This window comes from Passer domesticus, chromosome 1, assembly GCF_036417665.1.
Source record: "Passer domesticus isolate bPasDom1 chromosome 1, bPasDom1.hap1, whole genome shotgun sequence".
In the NCBI taxonomy this organism is placed as follows: Eukaryota; Metazoa; Chordata; class Aves; order Passeriformes; family Passeridae; genus Passer; species Passer domesticus.
This window is the reverse complement of record NC_087474.1, coordinates 145,438,347-145,459,800: the sequence shown is the minus strand read 5'-3', so window position 1 is coordinate 145,459,800 and position 21,454 is coordinate 145,438,347. Positions and strand designations below refer to the sequence as shown.

The following is a 21,454-nucleotide window of genomic DNA, read 5'->3' as shown; positions in this document are numbered from 1 at the left end:
GATAGTGTGTTCCTGTAATTTTTCTCTGAAGAGTACTAGGTGTGTGTATGTGTTCATGACATAAAGATCAACTTTGTGAATGAGTTGTTTTGAACGTTAATATATGTATCTAAAATATCTTTTTTTGATACCTCCAAACATTTCTTTCACAGCTTTTGGTCTGAAGCATATCTTGCATTCTAATCCCATGATCTACCCCCTTCCCCCAAACCCTGAAAATGTTAAGCCCTTCACAAAGTTTATGTGTGCAGTTATTAAAATGAAAGCTAAAAATTGTATGATCAGTGATAATAACCTTCTTTTATCTCCAATAATTATGCATTGTAGTGATTGACTGTGGACATCCTGGAGTTCCTCCTAACGCCGTGCTGTCTGGAGATAAATATACCTTTGGTTCTACTGTTCATTATACCTGCACAGGGAGACGATCGTTGTTAGGGCAGTCATCTCGCACATGTCAGTTAAATGGACACTGGAGTGGATCTCTTCCTCACTGCTCAGGTAATATATTTCAATTAATGACTGTACCTGAAGTTGTTTTGAATATATTTTGATTTCTTCGGAAGACCATTTAAAAATCTGTAAAATCATTTATAAAGCTGAATTACCACCTTAGTAGGGGAAAAAAAAAAAAGCAAAACCAAAGTAAGCATAAAGTATTAGCAGGAAAATAATCCAGAAGAAGTAGACTTTCTTGGTGGCACTTAATATGAACAAGAAATTTCACATTCAGTTGACTGTTAACAAGACGAGTTTGCTTTGAAAATATTTTTTATGTGATTTCTGGCAGGAACGTTAATTTCCACAGTGAAATCTTGTAATATTTTCTCTTCAAGATGATGGGTCAATTTTCTTATATTTTTTCTTTTAACTTGCAAAATGTCTACTAGCTTGATGACACCTCAAATATAACTTGATTGTGTAATACATCCATCTGTATAAAGCCAGGTAGGCTCCACATAATTTCAACAGGGTGCTCAGTTTTTGAGAGAACACCGTCTAATCCTTGTAATAGTTTAGCCGTCACTGAAATCAAGATATGTTTTCTGAAAAACTTATTGCTTAGGAATATTGTATTTCACAACTTCAACTTGATTCACTTTAAGAGCAGTGATCAAGTGAAAAACAGAATCCCAAGGAACACACTATTTGGGATTTGATTAAATCCCTTTTGTTATTGCAGACTACGTAAACAAAGAGTGTGATGAAGGTTAACCATGTTATCAGTTTTAATTCTCAGTAAATACTGGTGGAAGTTCTTTCTTGTCCTGCATATGTTTCATAATTTAATTGATGAAATCAGAGGAGTTTTGAATCATATTTAAACCAATGTAATTCAGAGAATTTAGATATGTTTAATGGCAGAAAATAATAAGAAAATAAGTGACATGTTTTTCTTAGATTACATCTATGCCAAAACTAGAAGCAAAAAATAACAGATGTGCAAGACTGACTATGCTCTACCAGTTTCACATTCAAAATCCAAGGTTATTTAGAGTATTGGTAAATAATAGCATTATAGAATGGTGGAAGTCAAAAGGACCTTTACAAATCATCTAGTCCAACCTCTGGTTATAGGTAAGGACATGCTCCACTAGCATCATAGAATGGTTTGTGCTGGAGGGGACCTCTAAGGATGATCTTGTCCTCCCTTACTGCAATGAGAAGAGATGTGTTCAGCTAGATCAGGTTACTCAAAGTCCTGTTCAAACTGACCTTGAACACTCCCAGAGGTGTTGCATCCGCAAGTTTTCTGGGCAGCCTGTTCCAGCAACTCACTGCACACATTGTAAGAAATGTCTGCTTCATGCTCAATCTAAACTGAGCCTCTTTCAGTTTAAAATTATCCCCTCTTCTCCTGTCACTACAGACCTTGATAAAAAGCCACTGTGCATCTTTCTTTTATATTTTATGTATTGAAGGGCCACAATGGGGTCTTCCAGAAACCTTCCTTTCTTCATGTTGAACAGCCCAAATTCTCTCAGCCTTGTTGCACAGCAGAGGTGTCCCAGCCTTCTGATCATATTTACAGAATTTCTCTGGACCTGCTTTAACAGGTCTTTGTTTTTGTTGTATTGGAAACTTCAGAAATGGATACAGTAGTCCAGGTGGAGATCTCACATATTCAAAACCTTTTTGGTTTTTTTTCCTCTCCTGCCTGTATTTTTTCAGTGTAATCAGTTATAGACTGTTTCAGGACAGAATTTTACAGCCCAAGGCACAGACATATTTGAAAATTAATATTAAATATAATAATAATTAATATTAAATATTAAAATAGAACTTCTTGATTAAAATATTGCATTAAATTCTACAGTATTGGAAGAATTTTTCAGTATCTGAACCTTCTCCCGCAAGCTCTCAAGATCTTAGAGTGTGATAAAACCTAGAAAAATGTATACCTAATTTAATCCTTAAACTTTCTATTTAATAAAGTGAAAGGAAATTTGCCACAATTAAGCAAAGATCAAGTTCCTATAATCTTTAATTTTTAAAGGTATGCACTAGAAATCAAACTTTGATGTAAAATAATCTTATTTAATAAATAATGGTATATTAATGTATTTGCAAACTTGAACTATTTTAATAAAAAGTGGTTTTACAACTAGAGTGAATCCATATTTCTTTGGGGGAAAAATCCTGTTTAGATAAAATCTAAGGCTACTTATTATAATTTTTCATAGTGTTAATACGAGAAAAAAGTGTAAAAATCTAAATTGTGCAAAAATATTTTAAGAAACAGACAAAAGGAATACAGCCTAAAAATACACATGAAAATGTCAAAGCAGCCCTACTGGAAATAGAACTATTCTATAGTATTTCTCTTATTAAATTAAATGAGTTGAAATATCTTGGGATATTATGAAGGATGTACATGGGTTTTTTTCTAATTATTGTTTTTCTACCTACACATAGGACACTCTAATCAGATCTAAATATTTTTTCTTAATACATGAAGACAAAGATTCTATGACATAGGAACATTTAAATTTCAATCATAATGAATCAAATTGTACAAAATAAAACTCTAATTTTCCTTAAGTGTACTGTACTAAACTATAACTCTTACTAAAATATTGAGACTTTGTTTTCAAAGCTTATATCTGAAATGCTTTCCCATTATGAAATGATTTCAGTTCACGACACAGAATTTCTATATTTTGCATCTAAAATATGTTAAATCATTAGCTTTCATTATTAGCCTTTAAATTGGTTTCTTCATTTTAATGCATATTAAAACATTAAAATTTCCTTGATTGTTGATCTATTCATAATATATATAATATATTTAACTGAATAACAACTGAATATTTAACTGAAAAAAGATACAGCATACTTGTCCTTTTAGTATATGAAAAAGAATTAAAAAAGAAAACCCTGGATCAATGAACATAAGGTAACTAAATTTTGTAACATCATACTTATGACAGTTTCTTGTCACATGACATTGAGCTAGAAGGAGTTTTCATGTCCCATTGATATATACTGGCATTCAGAAACAGTTTTCAATCACCATATGCATATCAGATGGAGTCAGAAATTTTTTGCAATGTAGAATTCCTCATAAGTGCAGCAAGGGTTGTAAATAGTCTAAAAATCCTCCATTTCATCAAGATTAAATGTCAACTGAGAATTTGTTACACATGTGAGTAAAAGATGGCTCATAACTAACTGTAAAAGCAATTTAGTTGAGTCTGCATGAGATAATAAAAATATGTCATCTTAGACTTCATCACAGTCTACAGCTTCCTCATGAGGAGAAGAGGAGGGGCAGACACTGATCTCTCTCTGTGGTGACAGTGACAGGACCCGAGGGAATGGCCTGAAGCTGTGTCAGGGGAGGTTTAGGTTGGATATTAGGAAAAGGTTCTTCACCCAGAGGGTGGTTGGGCAGTGGAACAGGATCCCCAGAGAAGTGGTGACAGCACCAGCCTGACAGAGCCCAAGAAGAGTTTGGACAATGCTCTGAGGCACATGGTGTGACTCTTGGGGATGTGCTGTGCAGGGCCAGAAGATGGGCTCTGTGATCCTTGTGGGTCACTTCCAACTCGGTTTATTTTGTGATTCTTTGATTCCATCCCATCTGATGTGATTAGTCATTTAGTAAAATTATTTCTGTAACTTTCAGTCAAAAGAGCTGGTTCTTAACCTTCCTAAAATAAAAAGTCTAATAATCCATAGTAATAATTAGGCATTACAAAAGAACATGTGATTTCACTTAGAAGAAGAATATGTGATTTCTATTTGGCATAGCAAATAACCTATTTTCATTTTTTCGTCATAAATTCTTTTAGGCATAATGTTAAATAGCCTGCCAAAAACTGAGCTGTTGTTGTGGAGACTTTGCAAGTGTAGAATGATGAGTAGGCTCTGTTCCAGTTTTGTCATAGTCTAACTAAATACTACTAGAAAATGTAAGATGCAGATTCCCAAAACAACAAAAAAACACCCTTAACCTAGGAATTTATTTTTAATTATTTCAAAAATATGAAGCAGACTTTTTTCAAACTAGAGGGTTGTTAAGTCACCTAAGTACCTTGGACATAAATTATTTTGAAAGCTTATAAATTTTTATTGCTATAATTTGGAACTATTTGCAATTTCTTTTTAACAGGGCTGGCAATCTGCTTTACTGATCTGTGTCACATAATGAAATGGGTAAACAGAGAGCAGCCTAACTTCTCAGTCTGTGATTTTGAAGCAGACAACTAACGCTTTTACTTACTTGAGTATATTTGTTATTTATGAAATAATTTAAATACATAGTACCATGTACTTCTTAGACATAATGGAATAAACCAAATACTTGCTCATGCACTATAGTTTTCAAAGCATAGGAAGCTAGTTCTATTCTTCTGCCTTCACTATTCAGTTCTGTACATGCTTTTGTCAGTAGAGAGCTGTGTCCAACTCTTCACTCCCAACAGCAGTTTTTACACATATATAGTTTAGACATATACAGTGCCAACTAAGGCAGCAGAACACTTGTTTTTCTCTGCATGTAAGACTCCAGGTGCTAACTTCCCACAGAGCACCTCTATAGTGAGTTTGTCACTTTTGGTCTTTTGTATATTTCAAGTTTGCAAATCTGTTTACTATTTCTTTGTAAAAATTGCTCTTATTACTTCTATTTAAGCTTAGGCAGACCCCAGAAAATCTACATTACAGATTATATACATAGTAGGATTAATTCTTTTTACCTGAATCTTGAAATATTTCATCTTTATTTAAAATAGTGAAACTAACTAAAAGGAATGCAAATTTTCACTCAGAAATATTGGTATGTTTGACATATTTTTGTTCTGGAAGGTATTAATTTATTTACAAGTTGTTAGAAAAACAGAGGGGCTATGGGGAAGAAACCAGAACAGTGGAGGTCCAAGATTTCTAGAATACAATTCTTCAGGATTGAAACTCAGGAATGTAATACAAATTCATCACTTTTTACATAGAGAACTATCTTAAAGTTCTCTTTAAAAATAAAGTAGATGATGCTAAGTAAATATTAAAATATTCTGACAAATGAGCTGCTGTTTATATTCTATGTTACCTAGAACTTCCTAAAAGTTCTTACATAGTTAGACTTAGCTGTATAATCTTAGATGTTATTATTACTTTTTATTGTTGTCATTATTACTGTGTTGATTATTCTAACATTTATATACAACAGATAGGATTTAACATTATGAAAATATTTACCATTAACCCTCTATCTGAGAATTTTCTGAAACATTTATACCTGAGGGAGATTTTACCTATCAGGCAGTTTTGAAGTGATGTTTCAACATTTCTAGAATTCAGGAAAATACTTCATCTCTGTTCCAACTCTGGTGATATCATAAAACTAAGAAATATTTTATGAACACTAGTTATACACAAGAAAATTGTCTTTGCAATCAGGACCTTGGTTTTCCTCAGAATTCCTTATTTTAAAATGAAAAATTGCCAAGGTTTTGTGCTTACATTTTGCCCCCATTTTATTTGATAATTCTGTTATCAAAATTTTAGCATGGTATTAGGAGAATTTGAGAAAATTGTAATTTTGCTTCTGCATTTCTGTAAAATAAGTACAAAAAATTAGTGGAGGATCAAGTAATTTTGCAATTATAGGGACTCATACCTACTGATATATATAGGGTTTTAAAAAAACCCACTTATATATATTTATAAATTTATTTATAGAAACATAGAGACATGCTTTATAAATGCAGAATCATAATAATATTTCATAATTATTCTCATCTTTGTACTCTAAAACCTAGGTGATACAGCTGGTTCTTGTGGTGATCCAGGTATCCCAGGCCATGGGTCTAGGGAAGAAAGCAATTTTAAAATTAAAAGCACAATACATTTCAGCTGTGATATTGGATATATCCTGCATGGCTCTGAAGAAAGAACATGTTTGGCAAATGGAAGCTGGACAGGAAGGCAACCTGAGTGCAAAGGTACATCAAAGATCCACTCTATTTTTAAACTGTGTTTTTAATATCGTTGATCAGAAAACCAATTTTACATTGCCAGCTTTCTCCTGGGAACAGGTGCAGTCATTTTGGACTGAAAAATTGTTTTGAAATAAGTTTTTGCCCTATACCAGTGGCTTGGCATCAGGTGACGAATTTGAAACCAGTTCCTGGCACCCATGAAACTGTATGCTTACAGATTCTGAGAAAAAAAATAGACAGGCCTTTAGAACTCAATTTTTTGATTAATATTTTTTCACTTAAAAAATCTGAGCATAACCTGACATTTAATAACAATTTTGTCTGAATTTCAGACAAAAACCACAGTTTTAGGAAAATGTCAGTGTCAAGATTTCTTTAGATTTATTCATCTATGTATAAATGGTTGACTTAAAATTTCATTTAATAATACTGTTGACATTATTTTTTTTCAATAGAAAACAAAATGCTGAAGTGAGTTTATTTGTAAAATAAAATTCTGGAAATTTCAAGGTAGACAAATTGTCATAAAAGAAAGCTATAAGAGGATATTTCTGAATAATCATTTATTGTCTAAATTACCTTGCTACAGAATAGGAAATAATTGCCAACAGATTCTTTTGCAAAACAAAGTGTCTTGAAAAGAAGAAAATAGTTTGAGAACCTGTACTCTTATTTTCTACTTTATTGCTGTTGACTGTGTTGTCTGTATGAATGAATTCAATTTTAAAAACTTGTTTCAGGACCTGTTTTTGTAATATTCTTTCTGCTGAATGATTATCAACTTTACACTGCATTAAAAATATAGTATATCTATATGTGTGTGTGTGTGTGTATACATACATACATATTTATTTATTTATTTATTTGTGGTGATATTGAAAGGGATATGCTTTGCCTAACTGTACCATTTGCTATTTCCCTTTGACCTTATCTATTACAGAAATAAATCAGCCCTTATAAATTTTAAGATAGATTTGGTGATAGTTCCTTCTTGAAATCATAAATACAGTTCACAGATAAATGTAGGTGTTGGCAATGCATGCGCAGGTATATTGCTGTAGTTTAGGTCATATAGATTAGATGATATATATCTAATCACATAAGAAGGACACATTCAAATTCCCAAGTTGAACATTGAAGAACTGGGATACATCAGGATTCCACCTGCCTGTGGACTTGACTCCAGTCCATGCTTTGAATTAGGAAGAATGTTTTGTTGCTAGAAATGCATGATTCAAATTAAATTACAAATATAATTGTAGATCAGAGCTTTTTTTTAATAATTGGAAGGCGTTTTCTTTGTAGCTAAACTGTCTTGTCACTAATGCAGATTATGATGCTAAATTTGTAGGTTTTGTTTCTCTGCAAACCAAAGGGGAAAAAATAGTAATTCATGCACTTACTGTACAATGTACCTTATCAGTAGGTGGTGAAACTTACATTTTTAAGGACAACCAAATGGATTTCTACCAAGTAACACTGCTGGAAGGAGTGTTCCTTCTCCAATTTTTCCCATTTCAGAAATAATCTTTACTACATTTTGAAAATATTCCATATTTTCCTTTATAGCTGTGCAGTGTGGTAATCCAGGAACAACTGCTAATGGAAAAGTACTTCGTATTGATGGGACTACATTCTCTAATTCAGTCATTTATTCATGCATGGAAGGATACATACTTTCTGGATCATCTGTAAGACAATGCACTGCCAATGGAACATGGTCTGGATCCTTGCCAAACTGCACAAGTAAGACACATTTCGAATTAATAATCTTTGTTTTTCCTCTCCTCTGAATGTAATAAAGTAAAATATAGAAGTATCATGCCAATAAATGTTCAGCTTTTTCTTGCACTACTTCAGCCATAATTTTGTATGCTAAATACTTCTTAAAAATATAATTCTGTGCAAATGTGAAGAATATGTTTTTTAAAGTCAGGGTATAGAAAAATGTGTAGACTGCTGTTTCAGTTTAAGGGAGTTGTATGGTCATATGATCTACCTACTTTAATTCCTTAATTAATACTTTAATTCTTTACTAGTATCTATGTTAAATCTTGTTTATGTTTTGTGATATGACATATCCAGACATTTTTTATTTTAATTGCTTTACTTAATTTTGAAAAATTAGCAGTATAATATTATGCTCTTCCAGAGACTAGAAAATAAAAACCTTGTCATGACGACTTGAGGATTCTTTTCTTAGTGGCTCCAAGCTCAAAACTTTTGTCCCATATTGACATATCATCTTCTATTTGGCCTCTTCATTAACCTTAAAACTCCTTTGGCTACACAACTAACAGAAGCTATTACAGCGTCTCTAACATTTGTAATGAGCATTTTGCAACACTTTATTTTCAAGCCCATCTGTTCGTTCTTTATTACATGTCCTAGTTCATCTTTTAGCAGCAATTATGCAAATTTTACATTTATGTGATGCATGAGACTGCCTATCATTTTCAAGAAACATATCCTCATCAGAAGTATAGCAAACTGGTTTTTTAAATTTTGAACACACTTAGAGCAACCCATATAGAAGCCAAAATCTAGATCATGAAACTTCTTGTTTTTTTAAATCTATTTTTAATGAATTTTTGCAGTCATAAAGCCTGAGAGAGAGGCCAGTATTTTTGTTTATATATTATTTTACAAATTAGAATGAGAACCAGATTAATTGTACCAAAGATAAAGTCAACTGCATCTATATTTTTTCTTGTATTTTAGAATAGCATTTTACTGAAATACATGCCAAAACAGCCTTCTCAAGACACATTACTCAAGTAGAAACAAGAGATTTTAGCTTAAAATATGTTGACAGAGGAAGTATCATAGTAAAAGAAAGAGAGTGAGATTCAGGATATACCACTTTGGTTTAGTCAAGGTGTTATCAAAGTTTAGGGTGTAGAGCTGACACTGTAAGAAGAGAATAGCGTAGATAATTGTATGCTCCTTTACAGCTGGGAGCCCTGGGCAGTGTACCATCAAACAGGACTGACCCATGTGCAACATCACACAGACCTCGACCATAACAAGCTATTATAGGATTTTCTTGGAAAGAAACAATGCAACCATTTCTGCATCCAAACAGCAACAACGTTCTCATGAGAGCTTCTTGTTGCACTGCTCGATGAACAGCAAGGCTGTGCAGCCAGCGAGGTGCAACCACTGAGTGCCTGCAGCATCTGCTGCTGGGAGCTGGCTGAGGCTGTGCCCAGCAGCAGATCTGTGTGGCACAGCACACAGAAGGCCAGGTGGCCTCTGAAGGCCACCCTGGCTGTGCAGCACAGGCCTGGGGCTCCCCACCTCCACCCTACTGGGATTCACTGGCTCTCAGCAGGAAATGCTCTTCTGGTCAGCATCCCTGCAACAGTTTAAGATGTTTATCCCTAAAATAATGACTTGAGTGAAGGTGATCCAACTGAAATGAAACTAAGATTAGAGGAAAAAAGGATAAAAGCATTAGCTCTATATTTTAATTCAGTCAAAACAATAGTATATCTCTAAAAATATTGAGGACTATTTTAGTAAAATTTGCACATTAAGGATAGTAAATAGAATATTTCACATAAAGTTTCAGATTATTTGAATATATGTGTGTAAATAAGATAAACAGTTCTGTCTTTCCCAGTTCTATTATTTGAAAAGTGACCAAGAAAAATCTCTGCATTTTTAGTTTTTAAAAAATTTGAAATTACTGTGTTACCAGGCAAACTAAAATAGGCTGATCTCCAGTTTTATTTATCAGTACATTATCTGCCTGTTTTCTTTATCAGTACATTAGCTACCTTTACAGTAATCCAGATAACCCTGTGGTATGTCTTCTAGTCTCTTCTGTATCCATACAGTGATTGCATGGGACATGTTAAGATTTTATATATGTTGTGTAATTAGTATGTGCTCACTCAGACCATGGTAAACTGTAGAGAAATTATACTTTTTATATCTTGGATTCCCAGGTCCCAAATTATTAGGTCAAGAGAGATACGCCACAAATACATAGTCATGGATTTTTGGGATTTTGGACATCCAGATCCAGATCTAGGAAGGGTGACATTCATATCAGCCATGCTTTGGCATTGAGTTAGAAGTGGCCAGGATGTGTACTCTGCTCAGGAAACTGCTTCTCACACTTTTTCTAGAAGAAGCAGAAATGCTGGAGGGTGATTTTCATTTAGTAAACTAAAATTTTCATTTATGAACCATAAAACACATGAGAAGGTATATTTCGTATGAAATAGATTTTTCCTCTTTTCACTATCTTAGCATTGCTACTCATGTTCTCTAGATTTCTTACTCTAAAAACTGTTGCAGAAATTGATAGATCCAGTTGGCCAGATCTGAGGGAAACTTACCTGTTTTAATACTATTCTCAGATTACAATGATATAAAACTTTTTATTAACTCCTTATGAGTATTTTATTTCGTTAGGAAATTAAATTATCTCCTGACATTAGAATCCATAAAAGGTTTTACTACCACTCCCACACATTAAAGTACTATAGACCTAGTTTTTATGTAAGCCATACCCCATGTTTGGGGGTCACCTGAATATTCTCACCTCTTTATGTACATAGCAACTATGTGAGCATTTATAAAGGGGGAGGCTTTTGCAGGCATATATTTTAAATTTTCCATATTTTGTTTCCTTTCAGGATACCATAGAAAAGTAAAGTAAATAATGATCATCTGCTTTTTAAATAATGAAACTGAATTGATAGGAAAATTTTAGCATATTCAAGGGTGGTAGTGGGGTTGTGACATATGTATTATTTCTTGCCCTTTTTCAATTTTTTTCATTTTATTATCTTGAAATTTTGTCAGTCAAAATTGTACAGTCCTTTAAAACTACTGTTGAACTAAAGTATTTACGTTCTCCAAATATAACTGTTATATAGCTCCACATATGTTTGACAGCTAATTAGGATGGCATATCTTTATCTTCTCTTGGTGGAGATAAGATTTGTGCTACTTTTTTCTTCTCCTATTTTTCCCCCAATTAATGCCTAGTTTTGTCATGTTGTTTTTTGGGTTTTTAATTTTCCCCTCACATATAGATAAATCTCACTTAGATTTTAAAGTATGTTCCTCAACTATTTACTTGCAGTTATCAGTTGTGGAGATCCAGGAGTCCCAGCCAATGGCATGAGATATGGTGATGATTATGTTGTTGGACAAAATGTTACTTACATGTGCCAGCCTGGTTATACAATGGAAGCAAATAGCTCCTTGATTCGCACTTGTACTAGCAACGGCACATGGAGTGGAGCAATCCCAACATGCAAAGGTACAACATTTATTTTGCTTGTCTGCTGTTTCTTCTATGAAATTTACCTACACTGTTTATTGCAAATTGTTAATTTATTGTGTATTTACACAGAAATCAAAACTTACTTTTAGTATGAATACATTGAATTGATTTCTTTGGCTGCAGAAATAATCACTTCATCTTTTGCTTCTTTTCTCTTTTGTATTCCTACAAACACAGTATATTGAACAATTTTTTATAGTTCTGTAGAATACTTTATTACTGTGCTGAGGGCTTTAGATTTGTTACTTGCAGTTATCATGTCATAAGAAAGTAACCATGTATATGTCCCTGTTTTACAAACAGAATACTCGAACATGTAAAAGACACCTCAGGGAAAGATCTAAATATATACAAATGAACTTTGTCAAGGGCAAATTAATCTGAATTACTCTGTCTATAATGCTAAGATTTTTTTCCTGATCCCTCCTTTATTGATGTGCACCTTTAAGTATCACCTTGCTACAAAAAGACTAAATCCTTCTTGCAAATTTCCCAATAAAGATTTTTCTGCTTCATGTTATTTTCTCTATTGTGGAATTCAAAATGATTAATCTCAAGATATTCCTTCTTTCTCTTCTTCAAATTGCATATCTGATTTTTATGGGGTTTTTTGTTTGTTGGGCTTTTTTTTTGTTGATGTAGTTGAGTTTGGGGTTTTTTTTATGTACCCTGTTAAAATTTTAACTGCAAAAAATCTAACAGAACTGCAAGACAAACTTATCTGTCTCATCAAAAATATTTTCTCTGAGAAACCCATTTGCTCAGTGCTAAAACAAGTTCTCTCTAGAGTAATTTTTCTCTCTCCCTAATACTATATCTTTAGAAAAGCAGCACTACCATTTGGTGTATTCTTTCTGAGTTTACACTAATTACATCTGATCTCTATTATTTCAAAACTTAGTAAGCTACCTTTGACTTTTTTTATCCATCTTCTTTCTGTTTCATTTTAAGGAAGCAAAGTAATATACCTGCTAATCAGTGCTCATTTTCCTCCCATGAATTAATTTGTCAAACTAGATCAAATTAATTTCAAAGCTCCACCATATTTGCAATTAGTCTTCTTGCTGAGCAGTTTTCCCAGTATCTTCCCAACTCCAGTTTAATTCTAATTAACTTTTGACAGTATCAATTTTTAAGTTATTTTCCTGACACATTCTTAAAGATGTCAAACACTGAAATCCTCTTGACATTTCACTTTTTTTTCCCTATTTTATTGTGCTCATAGATAGCCTCAGTTTCAATTAAAAAATTATTTTAAGAACTGAAGAATTAACATAGTGGTCATATTGACCAAGAGTCTGTCTGTCTCCAAGAGTGGCTGTAAGTCAACAGCTAGAAGATCATGAGACAGAACAACTAATTTTTATAAAGTCTCTCAGCCTTAAATTCATGTAGTCTAGAGGATGCTAAACTGGGACCCTGAGATCTAACTCTGATTTGACTCAAGCAGAATCATACAAAGAAAGAATTTTTCTGCCAATTTTAACTTTGAATTTTTGAGTCTTTTGGTTTTGGATCCTACATATTTAAGGCTTGTATAAATGCTAGTTAATAATCCTGTGAAGAATCTCTAGTGTTCTCAGAATTTAATTCTACTTTACATTAGTTTGTGTAAGTACACTAGGCAAGTTAATAGTGTAATTAAAATAATATATAATATGCAGTAGTGTAAATATATCACAATTAGTTTTTACTGTCAGAATGAAGTGCCAGGGTCCTTTGGTACTAGTTAGTTTAAATAATTGGAAAATGAACTGGGCAGAAAACACATGCATAATTGTCACTGTGCCATTGAAAGAGAAGATATAAATACTGCTTTGCTATGCCAGGTTGGAAAAGGATGAATGTTCATCTGCAACTAAATATTCAAATATTCTAACATTGTCTTTTTTGCAGACTTGCATTTGTAATACACTTTTAGTTCTTAAACTGAGAATGTCGTGGTACATATTTATGTCTAAGTCTCTGACCAAAATAGAGAAGCATTCTGGCTTGTTGCTAGGTATTGTTTTGTTTTCCTTTTCTCACCCTAAATTTCTGATGTTACATCTATTTTCTTCTACTTCTTCTGTCCTTTCCCAAGTATTCACCAATATTTCCTCCTGTATAAGTCAGCTCAGAATTTAAAATCTACAGACCCTTTTAAAAGGACTATTTGTGAAGCTCTTGGAGAATGAAGACAGAATTCTGCTGCTTAGAGAACTTATTTTGAATTTCTTTTTTAAAAACAACATAGAAGTGTGGCAAAAGCTATCATGTCCTTTTCTGGAACAAAACTAAGGTCCCAAAATCTAGATTTGATTTACTGGCTGGCAAAGGGTTATTTGACTCCTTTAGTATTCTCAAACAGCCATGAATGCTGGTGTAAAGTATATTTATGGTCTACATAACTGAGATTCTCTCACTGAAGAGAATAATAAGAATGTATAAATGGTACATAGTGAACCCTCTGCAGGTTGCACTCAAATACATATTACTCATCACCTAGTACCTCTGAATTCTTTTAAGCCTGCAAGATGACAGCTGTTCTAAACATTAGTTTAAAGATTATGGGTGCAGCATTTAACTTCCTCTGTTGTTGTGACTTGTGTGTTCTCTGCTCTATTTTTAATCACCACACCTTCTCATTTATCCCAACTGGCTTTACCAGATTAAATTGTATTAGATTTTTTTGCTTTCTTTCTCTTTTGCTAGCAGTTTGCCCTTTTGTCTATCTCATTCATTCTATCAACTTGGTCTACATTTCATCCTTGCCCTTTTTGGTTCAGGTTTTCTTTCATTTAATTGCCTTAATACTTTTTCCCTTAAGCTTTCAATTAGTGATTGTCTGTTACTGTACCGCTATCCAGTGAATAACACTTTTCTCTTCATCACAACAGTTGTATCTCTTTATTTCTACTGCCTTCCTGGTTTTGAGTCCTCTTGCCTACAACAAAAGAGAAGACGTTTCTATTTTTCCCTAGGAGGCCTGGCAATTACAAAATATACTGAAATACTTCTTGTTGGCCTTCTTAGAGGTAGCAGTACTAACAGTTTCAAGGAATTGCAAATCCTTACATTTTCTCCCTATTGCTAGCAACTAGATGATTTTGGTGAACTACTCACAAAACAAATAGTAATCAAACTGTGCTACTTAGAAACAGGCTTTCAAGTAATATTTTGGAACAGTTGGCCTGGAATTTCATCCCTACACATTAAATCTAGCAAATGCCTAAGCTGGTCAACAAAAAGAAAATATTTTATTATTGTCACACTAATAAAATATGGTTGTACTCTATGTTGCCTTAACAGAGAAAAAAATTTGTAGCAGATTACCAGACATATCTTAAATGTCCCACACGTCATAGTTTCCATGTGGATTTTTAGGTAGTCTTCCTATTTGGTTTGATGCAGCATCCTGGTTTATTTAAGACACTTCATCAATCATCCTCTGCCTCCTAAATGAAAGAAACCAGACATACTAACTTCAGGAAATGTGGCAAGAATACAGTGAGAAAGATAGCGTGCCCTGACTGTATTGTCCTCTAAAAAAAGGTGAAATTAGCCCATATGGTTCTTCTAGTAATTGTGTACACCAGGGATATTTACAGCAGCTGGCCCTAATTATTTTGAATATTATTGCAGCTGTTACCTGCCCAACTCCTCCGCAGATCTCTAATGGAAGGTTGGAAGGAACAAACTTGGACTGGGGATTTAGCATTAGCTATGTCTGCTCTCCAGGATATGAACTCTCTTTTCCGGCTGTTTTGACTTGTGTTGGGAATGGAACATGGAGTGGTGAAGTACCTCAGTGCTTACGTATGTATTCACATCATAGTCTGTATTTTGCTGTATTATGTTTTTTTCCTCTTTGAAGTTTTCACCTTTTTTTCCCTCCCTCCTTTGCTCTCACGTGGCTCAATTAATTTCAAATCTGGGATAATTACAATCCTAAAAATTCCTAAAATTTTCCAAAATTTTAATGTTACTAGTAGATTGGGAAGGTCATGGGAATATCTATGAACCCTATGTGAGCATATATGAGTCTTTAGACACAGACACAAAAAAAATATTACAGGCAATGTGTACAGCATAATCCAGGGCAATTCAAGATTAAAAGGTTCTGTCTTGTTTTCAGATCCAGCTACATATGTGATAGGATAACTTTCATTATAATCCCTTTTATTTCCTCATACTCATCCTGAACTTCCTGTGATGTCACAGAGAAATTTTTCTGGCTGTAATGTTGACTAGGCACTGGATGACTCTGTGAACATTTTACCTATTTTTCACCCTGTAGTAAATTAACCAATATATTTTATGCAGTAAATTTTATTAATCTGAAAGTTATAAATAACATTGATGGATTCTTGTATTGCTAAAAATTTCATTACAGTATCCAGTCCCATTCATTAAAAGTGATTGTGATTCTTCTGAGAGATATTCAATTGATTGCACTGAAGAAGGAGGTTTTGTAGTTATTTGCAGAATAATTATACCACTCTGTAATGGTCTTCAAAAAGGAGTCTAATTGGAAGAAGATCATATCTTATTCATGGCTTTACAGTCTCTGAAATTTAATTTGAACTTGCCAAGTAGCTGTGCTTGCCAGGTGGCTTGCTAAATGTTGCAAAATGCACTTCTCTGTTCTTTTACTATTTTTTTTTTTTTCATTTTTCATCTCTCCCTGTCAAAAATTTTCTCTATTTTGGCTATATCCCAGTACCATGAAAGCATGTGTAGATCATCTTTTCTTTTCCTTTTTTCAATTATATTCAATTATATTATATATCATCAACAATTTCTAACTGCTGCTGAAACTTTGTATTCCAGAGGTGGAACATGATGAAAGACATTTTTTCTGAAAGCAAAAGAGCAAGAGCACTATTAAATTCTCTATGTAGAGCTCTTCTAGAGTACACTATACTGTGAATATCAGAGACTATGAAAAATTATTTTGATGATTTGGTCTTGATTGAAAAATGGTGTCCTCCATTCATTTTTGGATACCACAAGCTATTTATGATTTTTAAAGTTGGAATAATAAATATTGTAACATACTCTGAAAAGAGACCTCTACCTTTACACTTTTTTAAAGGTGTATTTAGCACAGAATGCAGCTGCCTGGGAATTAAAGGCCATTTCGTGCAGATTACATGAACTGAATGTTGTTGATGTGCAATGGTGATCCATTGGCCTGCAAGAGAAAACAATTGGCAGCCAGTGCTTGTTGAAGAGCTTAAGCTAGTTGCCATCTGGCAGAAATGAGGGGGAGCTGGTGAAAGTCATTCTCAATAAGCAGTTCTTGACATCAGAAATTTATTTCCTAGCTTGATTCCATAGAGCCTATAGCTGAAGATATGCAAGGTACAGTTGTGACATAGAATAATTATTCAGAATGGAATATGACCAAGTCCTCAGTTAAGTATTTGTCATCTATGACCCAGTAAATTTGTTTGCTTAATTACTCATGCAGTGATCTCAGTACTGCTGGTTTTATAAGATTGGCAATAGATGGCAAAAATGTAGACCTATGCCAAAAACTCATAGCTGTAGATATAACTTTGAATCATAGAATTATCACAGAATATAATGAATTGGAAGAGACCCATAAAGGTTGTTGAAGTCCAGCTGCTGGCCCAGCGCAGGACACCCCAAAGAGTTGTACCCATGTGCCTGAGATCATTGTCCAAAGATTTCTCAAAACCTGTCAGGCTCAGTGCTGTGACCATTTCCCTGAGCCTGTTCCAGTGTCCAACCATGCTCAGGTTGAAAAACCTTTTCTTGATGTACAACCTAAACCTCCCTGGCATTCACATCATTCCCTTGGGTCTTGTCACTGGTTTTCACACAGAAGAGATCAGTGCCTGTAATTTTGCTTCATCTCATGAAGAAGCTGAAGATCTCAATAAGATCTTGCCACAGTCTCTTCTCCTCTAGGCTGAACAAATCAAGTGACCTCAGACACTCCTGATGTGGCTTCCTCTCAAGGCCCTTATTGTATTTGTTGCCCTCTTTTGCATACTCTGTAATAGCTTTATATCCTGATATTGTGTCACCCAAAACTTCACACAACATTCAAGGCAAGGCTGCCCCAGTGCAGAGCAGAGTGGGACAATCCCCTCCCTTGCCCAGCTGGTGATGCAGGGCCTGATGCCCCTTGGCTCTCCTGGCTGCCAGGGCACTGCTGGCTCATATTCAACTGGTCACCAAGCAGGACCTCCACTTCTCTTTCTGCAGTGCTGCTCTCCAGTAGTGATTTCATATTCTGGATGTACATCCAGGGTTGTCCCATCCCAGGTGCATTGTTCTTGTTAACCTTCATATCATTGGTGATTGTCCAGTCCTCTGATCTGTCTGGGTTTTCTCATAGGGCACAGATGCCTTCAAATGAGTCAACAGGTTCTCCCAATTTAGTGTCATCAGCAAACACACATACCTTTGAGTCCAGGTGGTTTAGGATTCTTCTGTTTATACCAGCTGTGTGGTATTCACAGTTAGCATCTGGCAGGTTGAAGTCCCCCAAAAGGACAACAGAAGTTGATTTAGAGGTTTCCCTTAGTTCATTAAAGAATAATTTTCCAGTGTCAACATCCTGGCTGTGTGTCCTATAGTAAACCCCAGTAATACTTCTCCTTTGTTTGTGTGTGGGTCCCTTAATCTTTACTATAGGCTCTTAACGATAATATCCTGGTTTGGGCCAGGACAGGGTTAATTTTTGCAGTAGCTGGGAGGGGGCAGGGCTAAATCCCAGGTGTTATTCTACAACAGCTCACATCACTGCCAGGTGTGGGGGCAGGGACTTCTGGTTCTGAGGAGAAAGGTGGTTCTTCCAGTCAGAAAAGCATGACTCTGGTGAGGTCAGATTGGGTTCTGCAGTAAAAATTTTGCAAGTAAATCAGCCTCTCTATTGTACACTTTCTAATTAATATTGTTGCTATTTCTGTTTATTTTCTTGTCTCATTGCTGTTGCCAGTAAATTGTTCTTATCTCAACCCATGATCTCTTTCTTTTGTCCCTGTAATCCTCAACCCCAGCCACAGAGACCAGAGGAGTGAAAGAGAGCAGCAGAGTGCTTTTGGGGGATCACAGTGGGGGCCCTGAATTTGGAAGTACCCTTCCTAAACCAGGACACATAACAAACAGCAAGCTCTGACACCCCTCTCATCCCCCACCTCACTTGCCCTGCCTATCCCTCCTGAGGAGTGTGTAACCCTCCATACTGGCACACCACTGACAGGACTGATCCCACCAGCTTTTGCTTGTGCCAAAGATGTCATATTTCATGGGCTGAGTCAAGGCTTGCAGATCCTCATGGAGAAGACTGAAGGATCTCACTAGTACTAAAGCTCTGGCATGCCTTCCCATTGCTTTTTACACATGAACCTGATTTGGACCCTTTCCCTCTTCCAGTGTAGTTTAAAACTCCACTGGTCAGCCCTTCTAAATCCTGCACAAAAACCATTTTTCCCCTTCCGAGAGGAGAGTCTTCTGACTGCCATTGAATAGCAGTTGATCTGATGTTGTATAGACCATAATATGATCAAAACCCCCAAAGTTCCTCTGATGACACCATCCTCAGAGCCATCTGTTGATCAGCTGGGTCTGCCTGTTCCTTCCAGTGTTCTTCCCTGCCACTGAAAGGATTGAGGAAACACTAGATGTCCTCCTGATCCTTCAAACAATTTCACTAAGGCCTGAAGTCTCCTTTGGTTACCCTTGGACTTCCCTTTGCTACCTCATTGCAGTGGCCATAAAGAACAGCAGACAATAATCAGAGGGTTGTACTGGACTAAGAGTTTTCTAGTAATGTCTCAGTCTCCAGAGAGGCAGCAGGCTTCTCTGTGAGTAAGGTCCAGTTGGCATATTGGGTCCTCAGATTCCCTCAGAGGGGTTCACCTATGAAAATCACCATTCTTTTTATTTGACAGAGGTGATCATGATGCAGGGGACAGGTTATTTTGCCCTTCAATTCCAGAAGGACCTTAATCTGCATCTTAAGTTGTCAGTCCATCTAGTTACCAGGGCCCATACCCATTGTATTAGAGCACCTGGGAAGATGAGGCAGGCTGGGAAGGGATTTGCCTGTCCCTGCAAGTAGTAACCTACCTCTGTTTCCCCTCCTCTCAGATCCCCTTCTTCTGCCTGGTGGTGAAAGGGTAGGGGATCCTTTGTTTTTTGTGTCATGGTTGGCTGGTATATTCATCTCAGGAATGGTAGAATATGATACCACAGGTCAGTCTCCTTGTTAGATGCACCTCAGCCCGAATGCCTTCTCAAGAAGCTCAGTCACCAGGCTGAGCATCTCTTCTACCTGGGCACATCTCAGACAGGTGTGCTCACTGCTGCCGTCAGAAGTTGACAAGAAGTGTGCTGCTAATCAGTTACATTTCTTCTAAGAATGAAACTAGCCTCACCGTCTCAGTGCTCTGAGTCCTTAGGAAAATATTTCCATTGAGTGGAAACATTCATAAAACTTCCAGTTCACTGCAACTTCAGTTTGTTCTGTAGTCACCTGTTCTAGTATCAGAAGGAAAATACTGTGTTTTACCATGATGCCTGGCTTCCATACTTACTGATATTAGAGGAAGGTATTCAGTAGATATTAAATGACTAGGTCAGCTTGACTGACAACTAAGTGGTAGAGTTTACTTAGTTTTAGGAAAAAAGAATAAATTTACCAAAACCTCATTTTTGAATGTGAGAATTGTTTTCCCTTCAGAATTGTTGTTACTTTGTTGGTGCAAAGAACTGTTAGGAGACAATTTCAAGTCCCTGTGTTAAAAATTTGCAAGTGTTTCATGTATGCTCAAATTAAGACACATAATTTTCTAGTGAAAGGATAACAACCATGATCTATCATTCACAAATGAAGTACACTGTGTGTAAACTATGTGGCCCTATCCCCAATCCATAGATCTTTTCAGAACTTAGCCCATAATTCTGCACACAGTCCCCGTCACCTAAAGCGATGAAATTGCATATATTTCTGATATGTTATTGATTTAGCCCTTTTTCGTCACCAGTGTGGGTGGGCATGGATTTCCCATACAGTCAGTGTCTGAAGAAAGAAGCAGAGAACAGGAACATTTAATGGGAGCAGGTCCTTTGGAAAGCTTAAAACATGGGTGACAAAGATAGAATCATTACAAATGTATTTTGAAGATTGTTGTTTGAAAGATGTAATTTAAATTATGTTTGTCGATGTGAAAGAGCACAAAATTCCACTGCCTGTACAGCATATCTATTTAGAAACATTGTTGAACATGTACAGGTTAGGGGGTTTTATTATTACTATTATTACACCATTTTCTGCCTGATGTAAAATTAAACTACACAATTCTGGAATTCATGGTGTGTCAAGGAATAAATAGTCTGATGACATAGGGTTTGCCATAGCTGATTTAATTTCCTGGGTCAGTTATGCAAAATCCAGCTTCTGACATTATTCAATGCTTTATACTACAGAAGAAGGCCAGTAAATTTGCTAACAGTATATTTACTCAGTAATGACATGCTATAGACATAAGGAATCATTACGTGATAGGAATAAGATAAAAATACCCATTTAGGAAAAAGATTTTTATGAGTGAAATCTATCTAATAACAGTTTATTAGTATCTGACTTTTAGATTGCTACAGAACTTTCTTTATTATGGGGTTTTTTTGGTGTTTCATTATTGTTAACTGTTCTAACTTTCAAGTATTGTACTTCCATACATACCAA

General features: G+C 35.2%; 1 protein-coding gene and 1 long non-coding RNA gene across 5 annotated transcripts in view; one reads left to right on the top strand and one right to left on the bottom strand.

Annotated features, from left to right (window-relative positions):
- CSMD3 (CUB and Sushi multiple domains 3) overlaps positions 1–21,454 on the top strand; it is a 589,442-nt gene that overhangs the window by 537,498 nt on the left and 30,490 nt on the right. For all 4 annotated transcript variants that reach the window (XM_064395032.1, XM_064395025.1, XM_064395049.1 and 1 more), the window contains 5 exons: positions 328–501; positions 6,264–6,446; positions 8,013–8,189; positions 11,545–11,724; positions 15,373–15,546. In XM_064395032.1, coding sequence (XP_064251102.1) covers positions 328–501; positions 6,264–6,446; positions 8,013–8,189; positions 11,545–11,724; positions 15,373–15,546 — 888 coding nt within the window. The remainder of the gene's footprint in view (positions 1–327; positions 502–6,263; positions 6,447–8,012; positions 8,190–11,544; positions 11,725–15,372; positions 15,547–21,454) is intronic.
- On the bottom strand, positions 14,636–15,882 carry LOC135283906 (uncharacterized). Its single transcript, XR_010349506.1, has 3 exons — positions 15,804–15,882; positions 15,064–15,185; positions 14,636–14,674 (listed from the first exon to the last, which is right to left on the bottom strand). It is a non-coding gene; the product is annotated as an uncharacterized LOC135283906 (long non-coding RNA).